Source organism: Triticum urartu, chromosome 2 (genome assembly GCF_003073215.2).
Source record: "Triticum urartu cultivar G1812 chromosome 2, Tu2.1, whole genome shotgun sequence".
Taxonomy (NCBI): domain Eukaryota; kingdom Viridiplantae; phylum Streptophyta; class Magnoliopsida; order Poales; family Poaceae; genus Triticum; species Triticum urartu.
The window spans coordinates 205,747,449-205,772,817 of NC_053023.1; the positions used below are offsets into that span (position 1 = coordinate 205,747,449).

At 52.2% G+C, this 25,369-nt stretch overlaps 2 protein-coding genes and 1 pseudogene across 2 annotated transcripts in view; all 3 read right to left on the reverse strand.

The window, feature by feature from the left end:
• LOC125535767 (cysteine-rich receptor-like protein kinase 6) overlaps positions 1-4,164 on the reverse strand; it is a 13,518-nt gene extending 9,354 nt beyond the window's left edge. The window contains exons 1-6 of the mRNA XM_048698841.1: positions 3,292-4,164; positions 1,791-1,812; positions 950-1,067; positions 666-847; positions 226-439; positions 8-133 (exon numbers count right to left, since the gene is read on the reverse strand). Of these exons, the coding sequence (XP_048554798.1) occupies positions 8-133; positions 226-439; positions 666-847; positions 950-1,067; positions 1,791-1,812; positions 3,292-4,055 (1,426 nt within the window). The 5' untranslated portion in view covers positions 4,056-4,164. The remainder of the gene's footprint in view (positions 1-7; positions 134-225; positions 440-665; positions 848-949; positions 1,068-1,790; positions 1,813-3,291) is intronic.
• Positions 4,165-4,373: 209 nt separating this feature from the next.
• Positions 4,374-20,397, reverse strand: LOC125535768 (annotated as a pseudogene).
• Positions 20,398-20,755: 358 nt separating this feature from the next.
• Positions 20,756-21,835, reverse strand: LOC125536803 (cysteine-rich receptor-like protein kinase 6). The gene has a single exon (XM_048700072.1). The coding sequence runs from the start codon at positions 21,805-21,807 to the stop codon at positions 20,782-20,784; it is 1,026 nt and encodes a 341-aa protein (XP_048556029.1). The 5' UTR covers positions 21,808-21,835; the 3' UTR covers positions 20,756-20,781.
• Positions 21,836-25,369: the final 3,534 nt, after the last annotated feature.

Below are 25,369 nucleotides of genomic sequence, written 5' to 3' on the forward strand. Positions count from 1 at the left end.
ATGTTACTTGCTTTGAAATCCCTAAGAACAATGCATATTCGTGAGTAGTTGTGAAGATAAAGAAGACCTTGAGCTGTCCCATCAATTATGCGCAAACGTTTTGACCAGTTTAATCGCCTTCCTTTAATGATATCTGAGAACATATATAATTAATCAAAACATGTCACCAAATTATAAATAATACCGTGCTCTAGGCTTCTGGCACATCAAAACTAGAAATGCTACCAAAGATGAAGTTGTCTAGGCTTTTGTTTTCCATATATTCATATACTAGCATTTTTTCTCGACCTCCTTGAGTGCAACATCCCAGCAGTTTCACGAGATTTTTGTGTTGAACCTTTGCTATGAGTTGAATTTCGTTTTGGAATTCCAGTAAACCTTGCAAAGAAGATGTTTGCAGTCTCTTGACTGCTATTTTGTGTCCATTTCTTAATCGGCCCTGAGATTGAGAAAAAAAGGAAAACAAGTTAATAAATGTACACAGTGTATCATGTTTTGGGGAAAAGTTAAATTATGCATAGTTGCAGAACACATATCTTTTCATGGGTGACTATAAGTAATGCAACTCACTATGAAATATGGAATTCAAAGAAAAGCAGTCAAGCAAGTTCACTTTGGATTTTGAGTAAGATAGCATTTAGTGTGCCAGTACACAACACAATCACCTTATATACAGGACCAAAGCCACCTTGTCCCAGTTTGTTACCAATCGAGAAGTTATTTGTAGCTTCTTTTATCTTGGAGAAATCATAAACTGAAAATTCTGTGTTGGCTCCTCCCATCCTCCAAAGATTTATTGCAATTTGTATTGACAAATACAGCCGTCCTAGTTTAAATATTGTTTGTTCTGAAACATAATAATGAAATGTTATGCTATTAATATACGTACTTAGAAAAATAAAGTGGCAAATATTATCTTATGCAGTGGTGAATTGATGAGAATACATACCTCTTGGTCGTTGTGTTTTGACCCATATATGAAAAACCAAGCAAGAAATTGATATTACTAGCAGGAAACCTCCAACGCCAACCAAGACTGCATTGTTCCATCGAAAAGTGTGTTTTACCTGTACATTCACATAAATTCCAATGAAAATCTATTTTGATAAACCAATGACAAGTTATGTACTGCATTGTTGATACGTTATGTCTTTGCTATGACTAGTGCCATTCATCATAACTGAAGGATGGTAGGAACCGGATCCCTACCAGGGCGTGGGGTGGGGTTGTAGGGGTGGAAGGAGGGATGGCTTGTAGGAAGGCGTGGTCGCCGGCGCTGGGGTGCCGTCGTTGCGTGCGCGCGCGTGCGAGAGAGGGAGGGAGGGAGGGAGGGAGGGGGAGGGGGAGGGGGAGGGGGAGAGAGGGGCTGGTCACCGAGCCCGGCAGCGGCAGGTTCCTCAGCCTCCAGGTAGAAGAGTCGTGGGCAGACGTGGCCCGGTACGTAGGGTGAGCCGGCGGAACGGGCATCCTGCAGCTGCGGCGAGGGGCGCCGCGGAAGCCTGGGCAGGCCGACCCTGCGCGGGAACTTCCGGCCAGGGTGGCGGCCCGGGGCGGTGGTGCCTGCTGGATGGCCACCGCGTGATGCTCGAACGCAAGGGCGTAGTACATGGCCGTCTGGAGGTCCTGTGGCCCGCGCATCTCCACGTCCACGCGGATGTGGTCCGGTAGGCCGCCGACGAAGAGCTCAGCGGTTTGGAGGTGCGAAGTCTTGCACCGAGGTGAGGAACGAAAGATGCCCAAGCTCTGCCAGATGGCTCCCGCGTATAGGCGGACCGAAGCGCAAGAGGCACAAATCGCGGAAGCTCTCCCATGGTGGCATGCCGCCCTCGTCTTGTTCGAGGGCATAGTACCACGTCTGCGCGGCTCCTCGGAGATGATACGAGGACCGAAGTGCAAGAGGCACAAATCACGGAAGCTCTCCCATGGTGGCATGCCGCCCTCGTCTTGTTTGAGGGCATAGTACCACGTCTGCGTGGCTCCTCGGAGATGATACGAGGCGATCCAGGTGCGGTCGTACGCGAGCGTGCGTTGTTCCCTGAAAAATTGGTCGCATTGGTTGAGCCAATTTAGGGGGTCGACGGTGCCGTCGTAGGTCGTGAACTCCAGCTTGGAGAATCTTGGCGGCGTCTGGACGTGGACGACGGGCGGGTGCGCCTCGTCAGCACGGAGCAGCGAGGATGACGGGGCCGAGTAGGTGGGCATCAGGGTGCCGCCTTGGAACAGGGGCCCGTCGACGCTGGTGAAGGGCTCGGCGGAGCCCGCGGACCCGCCAAACTGCATGGCTGGGTGCGTCGCCGGCGGGGGCAGCACGTGCGGCCCGACCGAGGCCGTTGTGTAGACCGGCTCAAGGGACCCAGTAAGCCAGGCCGATAACGGAGACGACGACGGGGGAAACCGGACCTGGTGGATGGGCACCCCCGGGCCCGTCGTTGGGATGCCCAGGGCCGCGGTCGCCGGTGGCGGCGGCTGCAGCTGTTGCCCCTGTTGCATGGTGGAGGCGCCAGGGTTCGTCGCTGGTGGCGACTGCCACGGCAGCTGCTGCATGGCGGCGGCGACGGGGGTCACCGAGGATGGCGGCTGCCATCCTCGGCTACTGTGGCGGCGGGGCGGTGGCGAAGGGCACAGGTGGCTGCGGCCCATAGGATCTCACGAGGAACGTGTAGATGCCTGTGACCGCCTGGGTGAGATACCGGATGGCAGCTGTCATCTCCTCCGGGGTGAAGACGACGAGGACGGGTGCGGCGGAGGTGACCGGCATCGGCAAGAGCGGGGCGCTGGCCGTGGTGGCCATCGGGGCGGTCGTTGCGGTCGGCAACGGGAGGGTCGGGGTCAGGGTCTCAGGTTGTAGGGGTGGAAGGAGGGATGGCGTGGTCGCTGGGGACTTCTTGGGAGCGCATTGAGGGGGTGTTTGTTTCCAGGGACTTTTTGTGTAGGGACTAGAAAAAGTCCCTCTTAGAGACTTTTTTACCAAACGAGAGGGATTTTTTAGGGACTAAACTAGGCATTTGGGACTAAATGAAGAAGACTCTTAAGGAGAGTCTTTTTTGGGACTTTTTGAGACTTTTCCAACAATGCCCCTTCATGCATTCAATTGCCCGCCATCCCATGGTATTGTTTGATTGTTATTTTTCTATATACTAGGGGCAACATGGTCATTTAATAACCTCTACGGAGGGACTAGGGACTTTTTAGTCTCTGGAAACAAACAGGAAGGGACTTTTTAAGGACTAGAGAATTTTTAGTTGGGACTAGAAAAATTCCTAGGACTTATGAACCAAACAGGACCCGAATGACAGCATCTTGGTATCAGTAAAGAACTGTGTGTCCGTCTCATAACGCAATGTGCACCACACCCCAAGAAATGCTGCCCCTATCTGGCCAGCAATGATCTTACTCTGCATGTCAGAGATTATGCGATCCAGGCATGCCGCACAACTCTCATATGGCATATCCCGTATGCACTGCGCCAGCCCATACACCGTCTGTCCTGTCTCCTCAGACCTCACTTTCCTGACTGCATATTTTTCTGCTCGGCTCACCACAACATCAGCAAGCGCATGTATCAGCTTGTTGACAAGGTCTTCATAACGCTTGGCTACTCCAGTGGCCGTCACGGAGTTCAGGTTAGTATTCACGGTGCACCCGGGCATGTTGCTGAAGTTGGAAAGGAAGTCCTGGTCAGAGAAGCTTATCTGTGCCTGGTATTGGTCGTCGTAGTAGGTCACGTTGTTACTCTGGAGGGAGTAAGAGTTGCCAGCTTTGCTGTTGATTGCTTCATCAAGGGCCCTGGTTAGGCGCTTCCGACAGTCGGAGCCGTCAGAATCACCCCGACAAAGCACTGCACCATAGACCTTGTCTGGTCCTATGCCAGCCGTGCCAGTAGCTGAGTGCTCCTCTGTGGCTTTGGCAAACAGTAGTTCAGCGAGGGATACAAGGTTGGATTTGTAGGTGCTGTTTGGCATGTACATGCCGCCATTATTGTCGCTGCAGAGTGTCTGACCTTCTGACGAAGCCGAGAAGGAGAGGAAGAGAACTAAGAGAGATAATAGTGGCATCCTCCTTGTTTATTTCAGAAAATGGTCTTTGATCTATCTGCTTTGCAGAAGTACTCATGAAGCTGTAATGAATGAGTGGCAAATAACATCTTCTCTTTGTGTACAGGAGGTAAACATGTTGAAGGTTCTTGCAAAAATGACCTTTGGGACCAGACTGGTCTAAGTTTGACCTTTTCTCTTCAAATTGACAGGATGATTGATGGTGACAGTCACCATATCCTGCAAAGTAGGGCAGAGAAACATGCCTACTGGACGGGGTTTGACCTCCAATTTGGTCCAAGTGTAAGCATTGGACTTTATTTACACACACAGGTGTTGTCATACTTTTCAATCCCGTTATCTGAAATTGCGGTCTTTTTTCCTTCTAATCCTGCTATCATACATGTTAATTATTTGAATATTTAACACAGACACTATCTATTTGGGTTGGGACATATGTTGCCATCCCCGGTGGACTATACCACCTCTAATAAGATCGAGCCTTGAGTCACTGTTGTAGCATGTCCTAGTTTCACATCTTAGTAAAGTCAATTTTACAGTACCTTCATGTCTAAAACAAGGTCGGCATATGGTCTAGATTGCACTTTCACTTTATCATTAATTCATTTTCATGTCTAACATGCATATAACGGACGAGAATGTATGGAGTAATCCCGGTGTGGAATACTCCCAGTGCTCCCGAAAATTTTGGCCTATAAAAAAATTGCCAAAACTTATGAACAAAATCTCAATACTTATACTGTATGTATCTACTATGTCACAAAGTTCCAAAGTTTCTGTAGCTCAAGAAACAAAAAAGAAGAATCCGGCATTCTTATTGTTAGTGAGCCGAATTCACAGCCCAAATTGGATTAGTACTATTCACAGCAATATTTGTCATTTTTGTTTCTAGACGTGTGTTTCGAATCCATCGATCTGATTTTTTTTGTTATATGATTTATACATAAATTTGTCTATATTGCCAATTTTTGTTGAAATATTTCATGACTTCTAGAATGAGATTTCTAGAGTTGGGAGTACCGGGAGTGTAGAATACCTTCTCTATAATCAATTTTACAAGCTACAGTAGATATGTCTCAAAGGACGGCCTGACGGTAGATAGTTGGTGGTTTTGTTGATCTGCCCAGCAGCTCGCAGGTCTTGTGCTAGTTCCAGTGCTATGTAGTTTTGAAACAGATATGTAAATATTCTCACAGTCCCTTGTAAATATTGCTTATGATGGAAAATCTTGTTACATATGCAGGAATAGGATAAATGGGTGAAATTCTGAGTCACTAATGGAATACAAACAGTGCCCTGTCTAATTAATTTGTCAACACAAGAAGAACATCCAAAACCAGTAGTCACACACCTTGCAAATGAAATAAATGACCATTTATCTACCATCAGTAGTGGTGAGGGTTATATCATTTCTGGTGCATGATAAATTGATATTTACTGACACATCTACTCTGGTATAGGAGTAAGCTGGTTGCCTTGGCTCTGGTATGGTGATGTCGTCACTGCTAAGCATTGCAACAATATCAGACATAGTGGGACGGTCTACTGCTTTTACTTGGACACACATTAGTGCCAACCTGAGATATTTCATCATGTCTCCTGGTTCATATTCATCACCAATTGATTGATCAATGAATTCATGCCATGTTTCTTCTTCCCACATCTGCCATGCCTGAAAATACGGTCCTTACATAAATTTGACGGTAAGGGTAACCTTATATATCTGTATTAAAATTTGCACACAAAATTATAGCTAATAAAACGGGGAAAGAATGAAAAGACCCCTGCAATTCATGGAAATGAAAAATCGAGAATGCACCAATTTTACAGATATTAACTTGCTTACATATTGAAGAAGATTGTGAAATTCTCTTTCTCCATAATGCTGAAATCCTGCACTCCTCTTTCCACTTATAATCTCAAGAAGCAATACCCCAAAACTGAAAACATCTGACTTGATCGAAAGGAGGCCCTCAAATGCGTACTCAGGAGCCATGTAACCACTAGGAAAGATGACATGCAATAGTCAGAAGGAAAATGCTTGGGTAGAAATATTAATTGGTAATTTACTCGTGTGCTGTACTTACTATGTTCCAACAAGCCTGCTTGTTTTTGTTTGAGTGGCATCTGAGGGAAATATCCTTGCCATGCCAAAATCAGAAATCTTAGGATTTAACTCGGAGTCTAACAAAATATTGCTTGCTTTCAGATCTCTATGGATGATACGCAGCCGTGAATGCTCGTGAAGGTATAGAAGCCCTTGGGCTATTCCTTCTACTATTTTAAGTCGTATCATCCAGTTTAATGATGTCCTCCTGTTTGGATCTGCAAATATGACACACGGCCAAGTGTTTAGCACTACAGAGGGGCATACAATTGGACATTAGTAAATTACTCCAAAAACCTACCGAAAATGAAGTAGTCCAAGCTTTTGTTTGACATGTATTCGTAGATCAGTATCTTCTCTTCATCATGGATGCAACAACCCAGCAGCCTAACAAGGTGTCTGTGCTGAAGTTTTGCTACCACTTGGATCTCATTTTTGAATTCCACTAGACCTTGTCTTCCGTGCAGCAAGTTTTTTAATTGCTACTTCTTGTCCGTCAGGAAAAATTCCCTGCAAAAATCATGAACCATCCTCCATAACTTAGAATGGTTCGTGTTAATTATGTTTTTATTGAGGAAATATGAATACAACGGAAAAATACTTTGTAAACGGGCCCAAAGCCACCCTGTCCTAATATTTTGCGGGGTGAGAAGTTGTATGTAGCATCTGCAATTTGCGAGAAATCATACAGGGAGAACTCAGAGCCGGTATCTTCCATCTTCCAAAGCCTCAGGATTTCATCTATGTCCTTGGGCTGCTCCGTGGAATTTATCTTCCCTAAATGTACACCCTTCCATCAGTTATCAGTTATTACATGAAATTAGATCACTTGGTAGTGAGTTAGTTGCCACTATCATCATTAGCGCATGGAATTTTTTTTTTTTTTTTTTTTTTGCAGATAGCGCATGGAATTTATTGAACTGCTTACCTCTTTTTCTTCGTCTTATGATGTATAGGACACAGAAAAGCAAACGTGTACAGACGACCGAGAGCGAGTACACTGTGGCAATAATCAGGAGTGCATGGCCCTTCCGTTGCCCTGAATAATGCAAGAGAGAAGTGACATGTAGCGAATGAACGATACTACTAATAGCCTCTCAAGGCTCCAGCTCTTTCATACTTTTAGAAGGGAAGTATGTCAGAAGGTGACTCAGATAGGTAAATTCATGTATTTTTCATGGTTGCTCCTTCCAGTATATGTACCCGATTTGATTAAGCAAACTGAACCTTTGTACTATTCCCCGTGTTCTGTTGGTCCCATTATAGACATATCTAGCAAAATAGCAAAACTGTATGATGTCTTACTTTTCATTTTTATAAGCTACCCAAAGGCACAGTTTTCAGTCTTATTGTCGGTGTACTAGAGTAGGGGTACTCTAGTATCCCGAACTTGTGCACGGGCAGTCGCAGCATCCCGTGGCAAGGCTTGCCGGGTGACCGCCAAGGTCCTCTATGGTTCCTTTGAAGCCATTCAAGAACAAAGTACACAAGCCAATGAGACAAGACCCCGGCAAGAAAAGCTGGCCGGGAAGACCAACAAAGGCATCTCAAGACCCCGGCAAGAGGAGCTTGCCGGGAAGGCCAACCAAGGCACCTTAAGGAACTTGCCGCGACGCGCCTCGCGTCCCGGCAAGGCCCGGTGAGCGACAAGCTCCCGGACGCGACAAGACAACAACCGCGGCAAGGCGCTTGCCGCGGCAAGCCACCACTCTGTGCCCGCGCTCCAGCATATCCACCAACGTGTCGCTCTGGGACCCTTTCAGGCGTGCGTGGCGGGAGGCTGTGTAGCCAGCGGTGCGCGGTGGCAAGCGGCGCTGACAAGTTTTCCATCGTGGCGAGTGGTGGCGTCCCTGACGGTCCCTTTTGCACTGTTTAGGCGACACAGACGGGCATTTAATACCCTTGTCTCCTGCCGTCAGGGCTAGGTATGATACACTGTAGCAGGTAGCTGTACCTACCGCAGCACCTTTCCGTTTTTACCCTTGCCTCCGTTGCCACCTGTGGGTGACCCCTTGAGCATATAAAAGGAGGCCCATGCGCAACGTAGAGGGGGGTTAGCTAGTTCAGAGAACATTCACGCTTGGTCTCGTTAGCTGCTGAAGTGTACTGTAGCACTTCGCGCTCCCGAGCAAGAAATCAATACAAACCACAAAGCAGGAGTAGGGTTTTACGCATCCGTGCGGCCCGAACCTGAGTAAATCGCTCGTGTGCTTCGCCTCGATCCGCTCTTTGCACGATCTCCGCCCCCGCCGAACCGAAAGGGACCCGGCCCGCCGGTCCCATAGGTGCCCGTGGATCAGTACCCCGGCATCTTTGGCGCGCCAGGTAGGGGGCGTCGAGGTTGTGTGAACCAGATCCGGAGTTCTCGCGAGCTAGATCTTCATCATCTTCATTGACATGCCGCCGAAGAAGAAGGTTTCGGAGGCGGCTGCTCCGTCCGCGCCGAACCCACCACCGCCGGAGCAAACGGCTGATGGGGCGGACGCCGGCGGAAGAACGAGCGTCGGCGAGGGAGCTCACGGTGCTGCCAGGTCCAAGGACAAGGCTGCGCTGCCCATCGGCGGCGTAGTCGGCTCCCACAACGACCGGGCGCACTCCAAGACCTCGGCGTCCGTACATGCACCGCGTCCATCTCAAGAGGCGCGGGACCGGCAGCGTCATGGTACTCACGATACCATGCGTTTGCTGGACCAAGATCGAGCTGGTGGATCTCGGAGCGCTCAGGACCACCATGCACGCCAACATGCTGACGCGAGCGAGACACGGTCGCCTGGACGGGATACTGCTCCTTCTAACATGGTTAGAAGTCCGAGCATATTCCGCTCCTCGCACCGTTCGCCACCACCACCCGCCACTGCAGCAGAAGCTTTGGCGCGAGCTCAACTGCTCCTAGACTATCCTCCAACAGCAGACAAGATCGACGACTGGAGGGCCACCATCCAGAGTCTCATCGGCTTCGCCAACAGCGACACTCAGCGGCAGCCGAGCACGTCGCAGCCGCAGCTAGTCAGCCAGGCACGAGCCGGTGGCGACAAGACCGGTGGGGGTGAAACCTCTGCGCACTCTCCATCCCGAAGGCCAAGATCGCCGACTCGCCGGATCCACCTCGACAGCGACTCCACCGCGTCATCAGATCCGCGAGCTCGTCGCGATCAGCGCCAAGTTCTTCAAGAACGACAACAAGAGGACGCTCGTACTCGTATCGAGCGCCGAAGAGAAGCGCGACGTCAATCAGACCAGCGCGCTGGGCCCTCTGTCGACATGCATGCGCCAGGGGAACCAGGCGACTTGCCGTACGCGGTAGGTTGCCCTGCGTTCACTCGTGAGCTGCGGCAAGTCCAGTGGCCCAGCACGAAGAATTTCAAACCAGATGTACCAGAGAAGTACGACGGCAAGACGCATCCGCCGGAGTTCCTCAGCATCTACACCATCGCGGTGCAGGCTGCCGGGGGGCGGGACGACAAGATCCTTGCCAACTACTTCCCGCTGGTGCTCAAGCCCAACGTCAGGTCCTGGCTCATGCACTTGCCGGACAACTCCATATCCTCCTGGGCAGACCTATGCCATCAGTTTGTCGGTGCCTTTACAGGCGGCCACAAACCTCATGGCCAAGAGAGTGACCTTCATCTGCTCGTCCAAAAGGAAGGAGAGCCCCTACGCAAATACATTCAGAGGTTCAGCCGTGTACAGTACAACATCCCAGACGTTCACCCCGCCGCGGTCATCAGCGCGTTCCATCAGAACGTGCGTAACCGCAGGATGCGGGAGGAGATGGCGATGTGCAGGATTAGAGACGTCAGTGAGCTGTATGCCCTGGCCGACAAGTGTGCACGCGCTGAGGAAGGGAGGAAACTCCCCGGAGAGAATATCGGAGCAGAAGGATCTGACAGCGAAGATACTGCCCCGGCAAAGAGAAACCGGCGACGGAACAGGAAGAAGAAAGGCAAAGAAGTGCTAGTCGTTGAGCAGTCCGGCAACGAAGTTGGCGCCAAGAAGGCCAAAGTTGGTAGCTCCGGCAAGGAGGTTGCCGCATGCACCAACTGCCAGGCTGTGGCGGTCGCCGACAAGCAGGAAGGCACCGACAAGCAGTACTGCAAGATTCACCGCACCAAGGGCCATGACCTCCAGAGCTGCAAGAAAGTTGAGCAGCTTGTTCAGCAGCAAAAGGCTGAATACGAGCGACGCGACAAGGAGAGGGCCCAAGGAGGTGCTGGAGAATCCGGCAATAAGCGCGCCGGCCGGGGAGGACGCCGCGGCAAGGCCAAGCAGCGGCAAGGAGACATACCTCCCCGCGGCCGTGGCAACGATGAAGACGACGACGACGACGAAGACATGGATGATGTCGAGACCAGTGAGCAGGAGTTCCAGAAAGCCATAGAAGTCTTGTGCATTGACGGCGGTGCTTCTCTGCATACTTCGCACCGCCAACTCAAACAGTGGGTGCGGGAAGTCAATGCAGCAGAACCACCTATCGAATCACGCAAGCTTCTGAAGTGGTCCAGCACGCCTATCATTTTTGACATTGAGGACCACCCTGATCGCACAACTGCGGTCGGGTGCTTGCCGATGTTGGTTTCACCAACTATCCGCAACCTCAAGGTCACTAAGATGCTAGTTGACGGCAGGGCCGGCTTGAACCTGATCTCCTCCGCTGTACTCCAGAAACTCCAGATCCCTGACAGCGAGCTTGAAGAGACCGGCACATTCCAAGGAATCAATCCGGGAAGGAGCAAGCCGAAGGGGAAGGTCACGTTGCCAGTTACATTTGGCAGCGAGCTGAACTTCAGGACTGAGAGGGTCACTTTTGACGTTGCCGATATTCCATTACCTTACAATGGGATACTTGGCCGTCCAGCACTCGCCAAGTTCATGGCAGCCTCTCACTACGCGTACAACATGCTGAAGATGCCAGGCCCGATAAGCGTCATCTCTGTCTCCGGTGACAAGAAGGATGCTCTTATCTGCGCCGACAAGATCTACCGGGAAGCGGCAGCCGCAACAGACCGCAAGTCACTTGCCGTTGAAGCTCCCGGGGGGAAGAAGACCAAATCCGGCAAGAGCTCTGATGCCCACTCCGGCAAACGCACCTCCTCGGAGTGCTGCGCTGCCGTCGAGGACGCACCATCGAGCTCCACCGGCAAGTGTAGGAAGACAATGGCAGCTCCGCCAGAGACGAAGAAGGTGTCCGCCAAGGAGGACGGCACTGGTGGTACCTTCACCATCAGTGCCACTCTCGACCCTAAATAGGAAAGCGCGCTCGTTGCTTTCCTGCGGGCGAATGTCGACGTGTTTGCGTGGCAACCGTCTGACATCCCCGGCGTTCCCAGGAAAGTAATTGAGCACCATCTTGCCGTTTGTTCTCATGCGCGGCCCGTCAAGCAGAAAGTCAGGAAGCAAGCAGTGGAGCGCCAAGAATTCATCACAGAAGAGATCAGGAAGTTGGATGCAGCAGGCCTTGTCAGAGGAGTGCTCCATCCTACGTGGTTGGCCAATCCTGTAGTCGTGCGCAAGGCGAATGGGGAATGGAGACTTTGTATCGATTTTACCGATGTTAACAAAGCTTGTCCCAAAGACCCATTTCCTTTGCCGCGCATTAACCAGATTTTTGACTCCACAGCCGGATGTGATTTGCTTTCATTTCTCGACGCATACTCAGGATACCATCAGATCTTCATGGCAGAAGAGGATGAGGAGAAGACCGTATTTATTACTCCATGTGGCACGTACTGTTTCGTACGGATGCCTTTCGGATTAAAAAATGCTGGTTCAACATTTGCAAGAGTAGTCCATGTCGCTCTTGAACCACAAATACACAGAAATGTGGAAGCCTATATGGATGATATAGTGGTCAAGAGCAAGGACAAGGCAACTTTGATCCAAGATTTAGACGAGACCTTTACAAATCTGCGCAAGATCAGCCTCAAGCTCAACCCCGAGAAGTGTGTGTTTAGAGTCTCCTCCGGCAAGCTTCTCGGGTTCTTCATGTCTCAGCGGGGAATTGAAGCCAATCCCGACAAGATCAAGGCCATTGAGCAGATTGAAGCACCAAAGCACGTCAAGGATGTACAAAGACTTGCCGGTTGTGTGGCTGCTCTCAGCAGGTTTATCTCTAGGTCTGCTGAGCGTGCCCTGCCATTTTTCAAATTATTGAAAAAGGCAGGTCCAATGAAATGGACTCCGGAAGCGGAGGTTGCGCTGCAAGACTTGAAGAGATACCTGTCTTCCCCTCCAATACTTGTCGCACCTAAGCCACAGGAGAAGTTGCTGCTATATATAGCGGCAACCAATCAAGTGGTTAGTGCTGCGTTAGTAGCAGAGAGGGAGGCAGATGACGAGTCAGCAACCACGGCAAGCGCATCCAGCGAAAAGCAGGGGGCTTCCCCGGCAAGCTCTGGTCCCGACAAAGATGGATCTGCGCAGATGCGTGAGGAGATACAGAAGAAGATGGTGCAGCGCCCAGTTTACTTTGTCAGTTCCCTTCTGCAGGGGGCTAGGTCAAGGTACTCTGGCGTGCAGAAATTGCTTTTCGGCCTTCTCATGGCCTCGAGAAAGCTGCGCCATTACTTTCAAGCACATGAGATAACAGTTGTCACTTGCTTTCCGCTGAAGAGGATACTACAGAATCCAGAAGCGACAGGCAGGATTGTTGAGTGGGCACTGGAACTGTCAAGCTTTGGCCTCAAGTTTGAGAGCACTTCAACTATCCAGAGCAGAGCATTGGCAGAATTTATAGCAGAATGGACGCCAACACCAGATGAAGAAATTCCAGAAATGAGCATCCCCGACAAGGAAGCAGGCAAAGAGTGGCTGATGTACTTTGATGGTGCCTTTTCGCTGCAAGGTGCCGGCGTTGGCGTGCTGCTTGTCGCACCTGCCGGAGAGCACCTCAAGTACGTAGTCCAGATGCACTTTCCCAAGGAGCAAGCAACAAACAATACTGCAGAGTATGAAGGCTTGCTTGCCGGTCTCAGGATCGCGGCAGACCTTGGGATCAAGAAGCTCATTGTCAGGGGTGACTCGCAGCTTGTCGTCCGCCAAGTGAACAAGAGCTATCAGAGTCCGTTGATGGAAGCTTACGTCGACGAAGTAAAAAATCTAGAAGAGCACTTTGACGGCCTACAAATGGAACATGTTCCAAGAGCTCAGAACGCCATTGCCGATGGCCTGTCAAAGCGCGCCGCACTTAAGTTACCTGTGGAACCAGGGATCTTTGTGCTCAAGCTGACTCAACTGTCCGTAACGCCATCAACTGGACAGAGCAAGAAGAGGAAGTTGATTTCTGGTGACTATTTGCCGGCAGAGCTTCCCAAAGCCGCTGCCAAGAAGGCCCCCAAGATCAACGCCAAGAGTGCTGAGGAGCAGTCTGCTCCGGCAAGCCCTAGGGTTTGTTCCGTTGAAGCAGAAGCTCCCGACAAGTTTTGCTCCGGCAAGCTTGCCGGGAAACGTCAAGCTCCGGCAGAGCCGCAGGTTCTTGTCGTAGAAGCGGACGTTCCCGCAGCTGCAGATTCGCCTTTAGTCCTTGTTGTCGAGCCACAAGCTCCAGCATGGGCACAACAGATTGTCCGTTTCCTTCAGACAGGAGAACTTCCCGAAGAGCAAGAAGAAGCGGAAAGAGTAGCCCGGCAGTCAAGTATGTACCAGTTTGTCGACAAGACACTGTACAGAAGAAGACTCAACGGTGTGAAATTGAAGTGTATTCACCGGGAAGACGGACAAAAGCTGTTGGCAGAGATACATGGAGGCATATGTGGACACCACATTGGCGCAAGAGCACTTGTCGGTAAAGCATTCCGGCAAGGTTTTTTTGGCCGACAGCCCTCCAGGATGCAACTGCACAAGTAACCAAGTGTGAAGTGTGCCAGTTCCATTCCAAGCAGATACACCAACCAGCTCAAACTCTCCAGACGATCCCTTTATCCTGGCCATTTTCGGTCTGGGGGCTTGACATCCTCGGCCCCTTTCCCCGAGCAGTCGGGGGCTTTGAGTACTTGTACGTTGCAATCGACAAGTTCACAAAGTGGCCGGAAGTGGAACCAGTGAGGAAGGTGACAGCACAGTCAGCAGTCAAGTTCTTCAGGTCGATTGTTTGCCGCTTCGGGATCCCTAACAGGATAATCACCAACAACGACACGCAATTCACGAGCCGCACCTTCATGCAGTACGTCCAAGACCTTGGCGCCAAGGTCTGCTTCGCTTCTGTTGCTCACCCGAGAAGCAACGGTCAAGCGGAGAGGGCAAATGCTGAAGTGCTGCGCGGGCTCAAGACCAGGACTTTCGACAGGCTGCACAAGTGCGGAAGAAACTGGATCGAGGAGCTGCCGGTGGTTCTTTGGTCGATCAGAACGACGCCAAATCGAGCCACTGGCCAGACACCTTTTGCTCTAGTCTATGGAGTAGAGGCAGTTCTCCCCACGGAACTCGTATACGGGTCACCTCGAGTGCTCGCTTATGATGAGCTCGAGCAAGAGCAGCTGCGACAAGATGACGCGCTGCTCCTTGAGGAAGACCGTCTTCAGGCTGCTGTGCGAGCTGCTCGCTACCAGCAAGCTTTGCGCCGCTATCATAGCCGCAAAGTTAACGCCAGAAGTCTCGAGGAAGGCGACCTTGTTCTTCGGCGTGTTCAGTCCGCCAAGAATTCCAACAAGTTGACGCCGAAGTGGGAATGCCCTTACCGGGTGAAACGAGTCACTAGGCCTGGCGATGTCCGCCTTGAGACCAAAGATGCCAGTCCGGTGAGCAACTCCTGGAACATTGAGCATCTTCGTAAGTTTTACCCGTAAGGCGCGGTTGCCGGAATCTGTTCCGGCAACCACCTTTTGTACAAGTCTTGCCGCTGTTGCATGTAATCCTTTGTACAAAGCCGGGCTCAGACCCCGTGCATAAGTAAAGCTCATGTGCTTCGCACATCTTGTCAATTTCATGCATTTTATTTTTTACATATATGATCTGACACTTTGTGCAGCACCCACTCCCCGGTAAGCAATAACGAGCCGTAAGGCTCCATATCTTTATTTTCTCTTCTTTCTTTTTTCTCAAGAAAAGGAAGGTTCTCCTCGCCCACAAGTTTCCGGGGGGAAAGAAGAAGATAATGGTATGGACCAGGCGTCGTTCAACAAAGTTTCGCCTTGCCGGGAAGCAAACAACAGAAAAGCTAAGTTGCTAGAGTTTGAGCAATCAAATTTTTAAAATTTTTAAGTTATCTCCCTTGAACGACCGCACTTTGTATGGAAAACCTGTGCGCGGAGGAACCAACTCGTAGCTAGTTGCGCCCTTATTTTGTTTCGAGTCCGCTCAACAACTTAAGTGAGCTGCAACTAGTTGCGACAAGGTTTCTTGCCGGTAGCGGCACCGCCAGCAAGCTGCTGACGTTCCGCACTCAGCGCTCGCGGCTCAGGTGCCTGCACCGGCAAGTTTCCTAAAAGCGTAGAGCAAAAACGTACAAAGGGAGGAATCAAGTAAAGGAAATAACATTGCAATCATTACTCAGAATAGAGTTATATTACAAAGATAGCTTGTCGCGGCTCTAATAGATTGTTTTCATAACATGACAAACAGCGACAAGAAAAGAAGAAATGGGTGGCCTAATCTACGCGATCGCCTTCGATCCTCTTGATCCCGCTCACCTTGTCCACAATGAGTGCGACAAGGGCCTTGAGCGCCTCCAGATCAGTATCCGGCGGCAGGGTCTTGAGGACGTTGGTGAGGTTGAGACCCGGATTGCGGAAGGCCACCTTCACCAACAATTTCTGGAGAGCTCCCGCGCAGATCTTGCGCGACTCGTCGGCCAGCTGCTTGGGGATCCTCTTCCGGAGTCGCTGGAGGGCTGTCGCCACGCCCTTGAAGAACAAGACGAGCTTGGCGCTGGGTTGGAGGTTCTCGTCGGAGGGATACCCGAGATCTTCCATTCCCAGCTGCGCCAACTCCCTGTCAATGTCTGTGGCAGCATTCACAAGACTCTCCGTCCAGTGCTCCACAGTTTTCCTGAAGGCATTTTGGGTGGCGGCAACACTCTCCAGCAACGCCTTGTCGGCCTTGATCTCTTCTTTCAAGGCCGCCTCCTGCTTCTTGGCGCCGTCCAGAGTCTTGGTCAAAGCGGTCAGCTTCAGCTCAAGACCCGTGTTGGAGTCCTTGGCGGCGCTGAGCTCTCTGCCCTTCTCGGCGAGATCGGCCTCCAGCTGCGCCACCTTCGTCTCCAGCTCTTTCTTGGCGGCCTCGGCGGCAGCGGCAGCGTCCTCCGCCTGCTTGAGGGCTCCGCCGAGTTTTTCCTCGCGCACGGCGAGCTCCTCCTCGTGGGCGTCGAGATTGACCTTCCGCTGCGCCAGCTCGCCCTCCTCCGCGGATAGCTTTACAGCGGCAAGCCGCTGTTACTCTTCGACTTCGGCCTTCTCGAGGAAGAAGACCTTCTGCGCTTCGGCAAGCTGCTCCCGCTCCTCCGCCAGGGACCGGAGGGCTTCCCGGTGGAAACCCCCGAGCTCTTCCGCGCGCTTCTCGATGTCTACTCCCGCCTTCGCAACAAGCGCCTCGCGGGATTCCAGCTTGGCTTGCCGCGCGCGGTAGAGCGACACCAGCTTCCGTAGCGGCCGCTCCTCTTCAGGCTCGTTGCTGCTGCTTGGCGCGTCAACCACCGTCAACCCAGCGGAGGCGAGCACCTCCCCGTCGAAGGTCTCTCCCTCGACCGGCACCCTGGAGCTTGACGCCCAGGGGAGGTTGATGAAGACGTCATCGCCGGCCTTCAAGTAGACGCCCGGCTGGGGCTCCTCGGAGCTTGGCGATGCGGCTTCGCCGGACGGGTCAGCGGTCGGCGTAGCGCCTGGCGCTCCTGCGGCCTTTGGGCCGTCAGTACGATCGCCAGACCCCTCGCCAGTTGCTGCGGCGGCAGCCTTGGCGGCCTCTGCGCCGGCGGGATCGCCAGCACCGGCTGCTTCGTCGGCGGCAACCTCGATCTCCATCTGCTCTGCAGCGGATGGGTCTGACGGCCGGAAAAGGGGGGAAGAGTCAAGCAAAAATCCAACAAAAAGAAGATCAAAAGAAGAAGAACCCAAGGGAAGTTTTGAAGCAAGAGGAGTACCTGCACCAGGTTCTGCAGTCGTGGTCTCCGCCGTCGGGGGGCCGCTGGTGCTGTCCCTTGCCGGAGAACCCTCCCTTGCCGGAGACTTCTCCCTTACCGGGAAGCCCTCCCTTGCCGGAGAGTTCTCCCTTGTCGGGGGATTCTCCCTTGGCTCCTGGTGGGGCTGCTCGGCTCCTACACAAATCAACAAGCAGATATCAGCAAAGACAAGTACCCGTGCGCGCCTCGCAGCGGAAAGTAAATCATACACTTACGCTGGGGGCTGCTCTGGAGAAAAGTCGCCAGGTCCGGCAAGGTTGTCTCGGGCGCGCCACCTGCTGTCGCAATAGGCTCGTCCTCGATGACGATCACCGGGACCTTAGCTCTCTTTGCCACTCTCTGGGCCAGAGTCCTAAAGAGGAACAAGTTCAGAAAGAAAAGCAAATGAGATACAAGAAAAACAGCAAGAATTGAAGAACTACAAGTACAGCAAGAGAAGCTTACTCTTCTTCTTCTTCCTCGTCGGAGCTGAACGCGGAGAAGTCGAAATCCGGCGCGCGCCCGGCGCGAGGAGGCGGAGGATAAGCTTCCCTTGGCCGCTTGGCGGGAGCAGTGGCGGTGGTCTGAGACGACCCCGCTCCAGCTGCTGGCGCGGCGTGAGCAGCGGCAGGAACTGAAGCGGTGGTCCGGCTAGATCCCGCTCCAGTTGCCGTTGCAGCATGAGGCGCTCCCGCGGCAACGGTGTTTGCCGCGGTGGAGCGTGTCACGCGGCGCGGCGACTGTTGACCCGCTTGCCGCTCCGCTACATCACCGGCCTTGCGGAGACGCCTTCTTGGTGGGGATGGAGGCTCTGCTTGCGGCGAGCTGCCCGAAGATGAGGAGGAAGAGGAGTCGATTTCCAACGAGCCGCTCGTGTCCTTGGCGGGCTCGCTCGGCTCGGCGTCACGCCCGGCAAGCTCCTTCCTGCCGGCGGGCTCCCCTCGCTCGGCACGGCTTGCCGCCTCCGCTGCATCTGCCTCCTCCACAGTGAACCCAAACTCGCCCGCGGCTGCGGCTGCCGCCGCCTCTTCCAGCCTGGAGGCGATGAGTGCCATCTCCGCATCCGTGGTGTCGCGGGTGAGGCTATCCTTCTCGTCGGAGCGGATTGGCACTTCTACCAAGTCATCGAAGAACTGCTGCACGACGTCGTTTGCAGGCTCCTGCCAAGTTGGCACAATTCCACGCGAGTCGCACTCCGGCATCATTGCACGGATGCGGTCGAGCGAGGAATTGTTGCACAGCGGAACGACGCCCCCCGGCAACCTAAAAACTTCGGGATGTTGGGGGTCATACTTGAGCAGCTCCTGCAGCATCGCGTTGAGCTCCAGAACTGTGAAGTTAAAATTGAGGCCCGGCCGCAGCCTCATGATGTCTGCCGCGTTCTTGAACTCCCAAGTGGGCCTCCCCCGTTACTGCAGGGGGGCGATGCGGCGGCGAAGAAAGTCTGCGCCAACAGCGCCTACAGTAAGCCCGGCAAGCCTGAGGCGCAGGATCCTGGTGACGGCAATCTTCAGCCTGTCGTCTTCCGGGGCCACGTCACTCCAATCGCTGCCGCGTGCTACTGGGGTTTGGCGCCGGGTGGTGAATGGCTGCGGGTTCTCCTCGTCAATCCAGCACCAATCTGCTCTCCACTCCTCCCACTTGCCGCGGAACTCTCCCTCCAGATAGGTTTCTTTCTTGCCGGCCCTCGAGATCCAGGCGACTCCGTCGGATAATGGCTCCCCTCTCTCTACTCGGGGTATGAAGAAGTGGCGAAAGAGGGCTACGTTGGGATGGACTCCGACAAAGTTTTCGCAGAGATGTGCGAAAACTGCCATGGTCAGAACGGCATTGGGGGTGAAGTCAAGGAGGTGGAATCCGTAGGTATTCATGATGTCGCAGAAGAATTCAGAGAAAGGCGGGCAGAGCCCGCAGTAGAAGAACAAGGCGAAGAAAGGGTACCCGTTTGGGGCTTTCTTCCAAGCAGCGGCGGGGAGTACCTTCGTGCGCGGATGCGCTCGCGTCTCCACCGACCAGAAAAGGTAGTAGTTCTCCCTCAGCTCCTTCGCGCCAAGCTTGGGGGGGGGGAAGACGGCCCGCTCCTTCCGCAGCGCCGCTGCGCCTCGGTCGACTTTATGACCTTCCCCTTGTCGGCTTTTGGAGCCATGGCGGAAGCAGTGGAGGAGGTCGACGGCGTTGATGGTGCTGGTGGCGATGGGGGGCGGAGCGCTGCTCTCTCTCTCTTTCGACTTTGGGAAGACGAGGGAGCGGCGGAGATTTCTGAGATTGGAGCAGCAACGGGCGAGTGGGCGAACTGCCCCTGTTTCCCCTGCTTATAAAAAGGGAGGGGGCGGACGTTTCGCATTTCCGAATAAAGTAACCACCCACGATCTCTCCCACGACGCCGCATTCAACGCGTGCCGTTTGGGGAGGGCGCGGTGGATACGGAGTGTGATACGACGTAACCTAGGCCGCGCGTGCCCGTGCCCTGTTTTGGGCCTGGCCCAACAACGCTCGGCACCGTGTATGGCCCAGGCCCGGGGGCTCCTGTCGGTGTACTAGAGTAGGGGTACTCTAGTATCCCGAACTTGTGCATGGGCAGTCGCAGCATCCCGCGGCAAGGCTTGCCGGGTGACCGCCAAGGTCCGTCGTGGTTCCTTTGGAGCCATTCAAGAACAAAGTACACAAGCCAATGAGACAAGACCCCGGCAAGAGGAGCTTGCCGGGAAGGCCAACCAAGGCACCTCAAGGAACTTGCCGCGACGCGCCTCGCGTCCCGGCAAGGCCCGGTGAGCGACAAGCTCCCGGACGCGACAAGACAACAACCACGGCAAGGCGCTTGCCGCGGCAAGCCACCACTCTGTGCCCGCGCTCCAGCATATCCACCAACGTGTCGCTCTGGGACCCTTCCAGGCGTGCGTGGCGGGAGGCTGTGTAGCCAGCGGTGCGCGGTGGCAAGCGGCGCTGACAAGTTTGCCATCGTGGCGAGTGGTGGCGTCCCTGACAGTCCCTTTTACACTGTTTAGGCGACACAGACGGGCATTTAATACCCTTATCCCCTGCCGTCAGGGTTAGGTATGATACACTGTAGCAGGTAGCTGTACCTACGGCAGCACCTTCCCGTTTTTACCCTTGCCTCTGTTGCCACCTGTGGGTGACCCCTTGAGCATATAAAAGGAGGCCCATGCGCAACGTAGAGGGGGGTTAGCTAGTTCAGAGAACATTCACGCTCGGTCTCGTTAGCTGCTGAAGTGTACTGTAGCACTTCGCGCTCCCAAGCAAGAAATCAATACAAACCACAAAGCAGGAGTAGGGTTTTACGCATCCGTGCGGCCCGAACCTGGATAAATCACTCGTGTGCTTCGTCTCGATCCGTTCTTTGCACGATCTCCACCCCCGCCGAACCGAAAGGGACTCGGCCCGCCGGTCCCATAGGTGCCTGTGGATCAGTACCCCGGCACTTATGATCTTATATTATTATTGATAGTCCAACTCTTGAGTCTGATGATAAAAAAAAGGGCTGAAAAATTTAATGCTCAAGACAAAGATAGTATTTATTTAAAAAAAATCTCAGTTTCTTTCTTGTGCTCTAAATTGTACAACGACTTGCCTGTGGCGGTCTCCGTAAAGAATTGGTTGCCGGTCTCGTACCGGAGTGTGCACCGCGCACCATGAATCGCCCCGCCCATCTTGCTGCTACCGATCCGCCGCCGTATCTCAGCGCCGACTCCGTCGAGGCAAGCGCGGCAGCGCTCCGGCGGCATGTCCTGCGTGCACTGCGCCAGCCCGTACACGGTCCGCTCGCTCTCCCGCGACGACCACGGCGCGTCGGCCGTTGCGTACCTGTCCGGCTGCGCTGCTGCGGCCTCGGCCAGGGATCTCGTTAGCTTGGCGACCAGCTCGTCGAACTGCCTAGCGTCGGCGGCCGGCACGAGGTTCAGGTTGGTGCCGTCAACCCACTCCGGCGCGTTGCTGAAGGCCGAGAGGAAGTCCTCGTCGGAGAAGCGAAGCTGGTAGAGCTCGGAGTAGAGCGCCACGTCCTTGTGGAGCGCGCATGCGGCGGCCCCGGTGCTGTCAGCGTTGATTGTCTTGCCGAAGGCCTCCCGGAGGCGCCCGCTGCAGTCAGCGCCGGTGGAGTCCCCTCGGCAGAGCACGGCGCCGTAGACCTTGTCGGAGCCCCCGCCGGCCGTGCCCGTGGCCGAGTGCGAGTTCATGGCTCTCGCGGTAAGTTCATCGGCGAGGGATCTAAGGCTGGCCTGGTAGGTGCTGTTTGGGCTGTACTTGTCGTTGGCGTCGGCGCAGAACAGCTGGTCCCCGGCCGATGGCACCGGCGAGGAGAGCAGCAGAACTACGAGGGCTACAAACATCGCACGGCCGGGATACAGGGACTGAAAAATGGAAAAATCGCGAGTGGACATGCCACCACGCGCGCGTCCGAAATCCACACCGCTCGCGATGCGTGCAGCTTTATAACCCTCTGACCGTATAAGGAATTCGCCTCGTAGTATAGTATTCGGTCTAGCGTGTGTATTTGCATCTGACACATGCAGTGCATGGCCCGCGAGGCGGCGCGCGTGCATTAATCCCACACCTAGCAGCCCAACGGCAATAATTCAACGATCTGGCAGCCCACATGCGGGCAACATATCTGATGATACCGCAACTCAAGTGATACAATGCTCCGATGAATCATGGGCCTTTTGATTATGTTGGAAGGGACACGATGAAGGCACACGTGATGAGCAGCCTCTCCACCGCAAAATATACAAAAACATTCTGATTCATGTATTCCCAGTGTCAATTACTGACCCTGGCCCACCGGGATGACAAGAGGAGTTAATCTCTCATTTATTTTAGCAGATGTCTGACGGCACCCTGCACATATTATCTGTTGCCCCTCTTCATCCCGCAGCTTCTCCCTTAATTATCCTCCCTAATTTTTGCAGTTTCTCCCCCCTGTTTATCCCACATTGGTTCATCAGCTCTACCCGTGGACAGCTGCTACCAATGGTAACATGCACCAAACTTTTTTTTACTCGTCCTCTCACCAGCAAGTGCTCATCCCCTCGCATTCGTCCTCCTCGTCGACTCTATTTGTGTTCAGCTTCTGGCCTTCCCTGCTTTGTGCTCTATCATGTGCTCTTTCATGTTCTAGTCTAGTTCATTAGCTCCTTCAACACGTATTCATTCAGACCAGGTAGCTCCCATTCTGTTCATCCGATGGCATGAATGGATTAGTTCGTGAGCTCCTTCAACACACCTTCTAATGATCTAATCCACCATGTGTCATTCGGTGCTCTCATCAACTCTGGGTATGCAACTTGTTCAGAATCAGCTGGTGGACATTTCAAGCTCCTTTTTTTTGCAAGGGACAATGCAAGCTCCTGTACTAGGTTCCCAACGAGCCTAGAAAATCAATAACAAAACCTCGCCTAAGCACATATTTTGAGCATAGCAACGGTATTCCTATAGTAGGAACATTAACGAACGGCTACCCTTCAGCTGTCACTTGAGCTTGATACAATGATCACCTTATCATTTTGTCTTCTCCCAACTGGCAGGTTGAAGAAGGTTGCACAGTGTAGGAGTATTACTGTTACCTTCCCATGAAATTTGTTATTAACGTAACATGCTATTTTACATTCATTCTTATGGGGATATCCCATCATCCACTACGTAATACTGCAGCATTAAGATTTAAGATGAACAGTGGCAGTGCTTTGATGAACTGATACAACAGTACCCTCAATAATACACACGAAAAATGAAGTTGGGCAACACAAACTAAAACAAAACCGGCAGCTCCAGATTTGTTAAATGCCATTCAAGGCATACAGGTTTGAGACAACCACATTTAAACGTTGCAGACCAGTGTTTTAAATGGCCTGCACCACATTAACATGGCAGAACGGTCAATACTGTATTTTGGATGCATATTCGCTTGTGTCTAGTTCCATTTAAGATGGCTAGCCACCAACCCATGTACACGTAGTTGCTGAATTAACCTCCCGTATTGTTTGGGTATTCATTCAATTACTATATTAATTGCTAATCTTATAGCATAGATGGACCGCCCAGATTTCATCCTCGCGCGCCACCATGTCCCAAAAATCCGCGTCGCTGAAAAATGACCTTCAGTTTAGTGTATATCTATTCAAAACGTAACAGAGCATCATGGCAAAAGAAAAGGAAAATTAACACAGCACACCAGGGGCAAGGTAAGAACCGAAACTGAAGTGGAACTGCATAGGTGATTACGACGTGTCTGCAAATCGATTGGCGACTACGGGACAACCGCGAAATAACATGCACGGACAACTGGTTTGATCTTTCCTCCTTTGCCGAGTGTATTGACTGCAGCTAGACTTCCAACACGGCACTGCAGTTTACACGTTGATCGCTACACGAGTCGTGCGAGAATATCAGGTACCGTCTCATGCTCAATGATACTAGAGCTCCTGGACCATTGGATCTCATACTTGGATGATACAGGTGCTCTTGAACCGTTGGATTCTGGATCCAACAGTTGGTGTTGGAGTCTCTAGATCCGCACGGAATTATGGGACTCTTCAGTTTGTTTGTTTTTTGCAAGTTTGGGCAAGGATCCAACGGCCCATGAGCTCCTGTATCAAGGGAACGTGGGAGCACATGATATTCTCATTGTGAGTCATTCGTGTTTCATTGATTGTATTTTGTAGGAGCATCTTCAATCACATTTATCTAATTTGAATCATGTTTGTGAATGTGTCCGCATATAGGAACGTACTGACCCTCATTTCCAGGCAACTATGCTCCCCATGCAAACCTTCATTCTTATGCAAATACATGCATGATGGATTATTGAACCGTACAAATAACAAAGAACAACCAAAATAACACATTGCAATTCAAAAATAAATGGTTTAGGTTTTAAAAAATAGTTAATATTATCCGGAGTGCATAGTGTAAACACACCTAATAAGAAATCATCAATTTAATGGTTTTCAATGTGAATCAACATATGCTTCATAGGATCATTGAGTAGTTGCACACGTGCATGTTGATCTCGAAGTTGTTGATGCATTTCTAAGAATTTAACAACATGCATTGCATCTTCTTCCGGGAGGCGGACATTTACTCCGAGCTTCTCAAAACAGAAGTACGGGAAGCTACACTGCCCTCGTGTGCAAGAGTACACCAAGCTCGTCAAATACCCTCTTCACATCCTTCATAATAGCTTCTTGCATTTGTGCAAACAGAAATTCTTCTTGCCTTGGGGCTCATGGATAGTCTTCACAAAAGCCAACCACTAATGATAGATATCATCGGCAAGGTAGTACCCATGATGTAGTTGTGCCTGTTAACAGTGTAGTTGCACGTTGTAGTACCCCATCGCGAAGTCTCTTGAGAATAACAGAGGTCGCTGAAGGACATCGATGTCGTTGTGAGAACCTAACATGTCAAAGAATGACAAATCCACGGGTCTTTTGATGCCAATGCTTCAAGTATGATATTTCCCACTTCTATTTCGCGCTCTAGCGCATCTTGCTGACACCTTGCACACACCCAAGGCGACCCCTAAGCACGACTTTGACCATGCACGAGCACCACCACCAACAATCGACATTTCTGGCGAGGGAAGAACATGCCCGACCCGTTGTCTTGTCCATTCACTTCGTCGCGCTGCAATGCACCTCACTGACCACTTGTGCAACACTGGGGAGCACTAAAGCTTAATCGTCGTCGAAACCTTAAGCTCGCCGTTGTGTCTGCATCTCCGGGGAGTGATTCCCAATGACTCTGTCCATCCTTGGTGCCACCATGGTCACCCTCTTGTTGTGTCGAGTCGGGATGTATAACGTGTGCATCCAAGGACTCCCTGTAGCATTGACCCCGAGCACCGCCATAGCGTCCCCGTCTCCAATGACAGATATTGACCCGCCAAAACCCTAGGGTGACATGGGCTCCTGTGAGCCGTTCATCCCCTCAGATTCATCGATCGCGTTTTAATTAACCAAATCGGTATGGCCTAATCTAAGTCGTCTTATGATCATAAAATCCAACACCATGTTATATTTCATGGGGCAACTGGTACCAACCAATCATGTTCCGCCATGTGTCCATTTCTGTCAAAGCCCAAAAATGCTGCCATGCAGAGTTTCC

What these genes read in the sequence shown, in the direction of transcription:
- LOC125536803 (XM_048700072.1), bottom strand. Translation starts at nt 21,807, where the DNA reads ATGCACGCGCGCCGCCTCGCGGGCCATGCACTGCATGTGTCAGATGCA.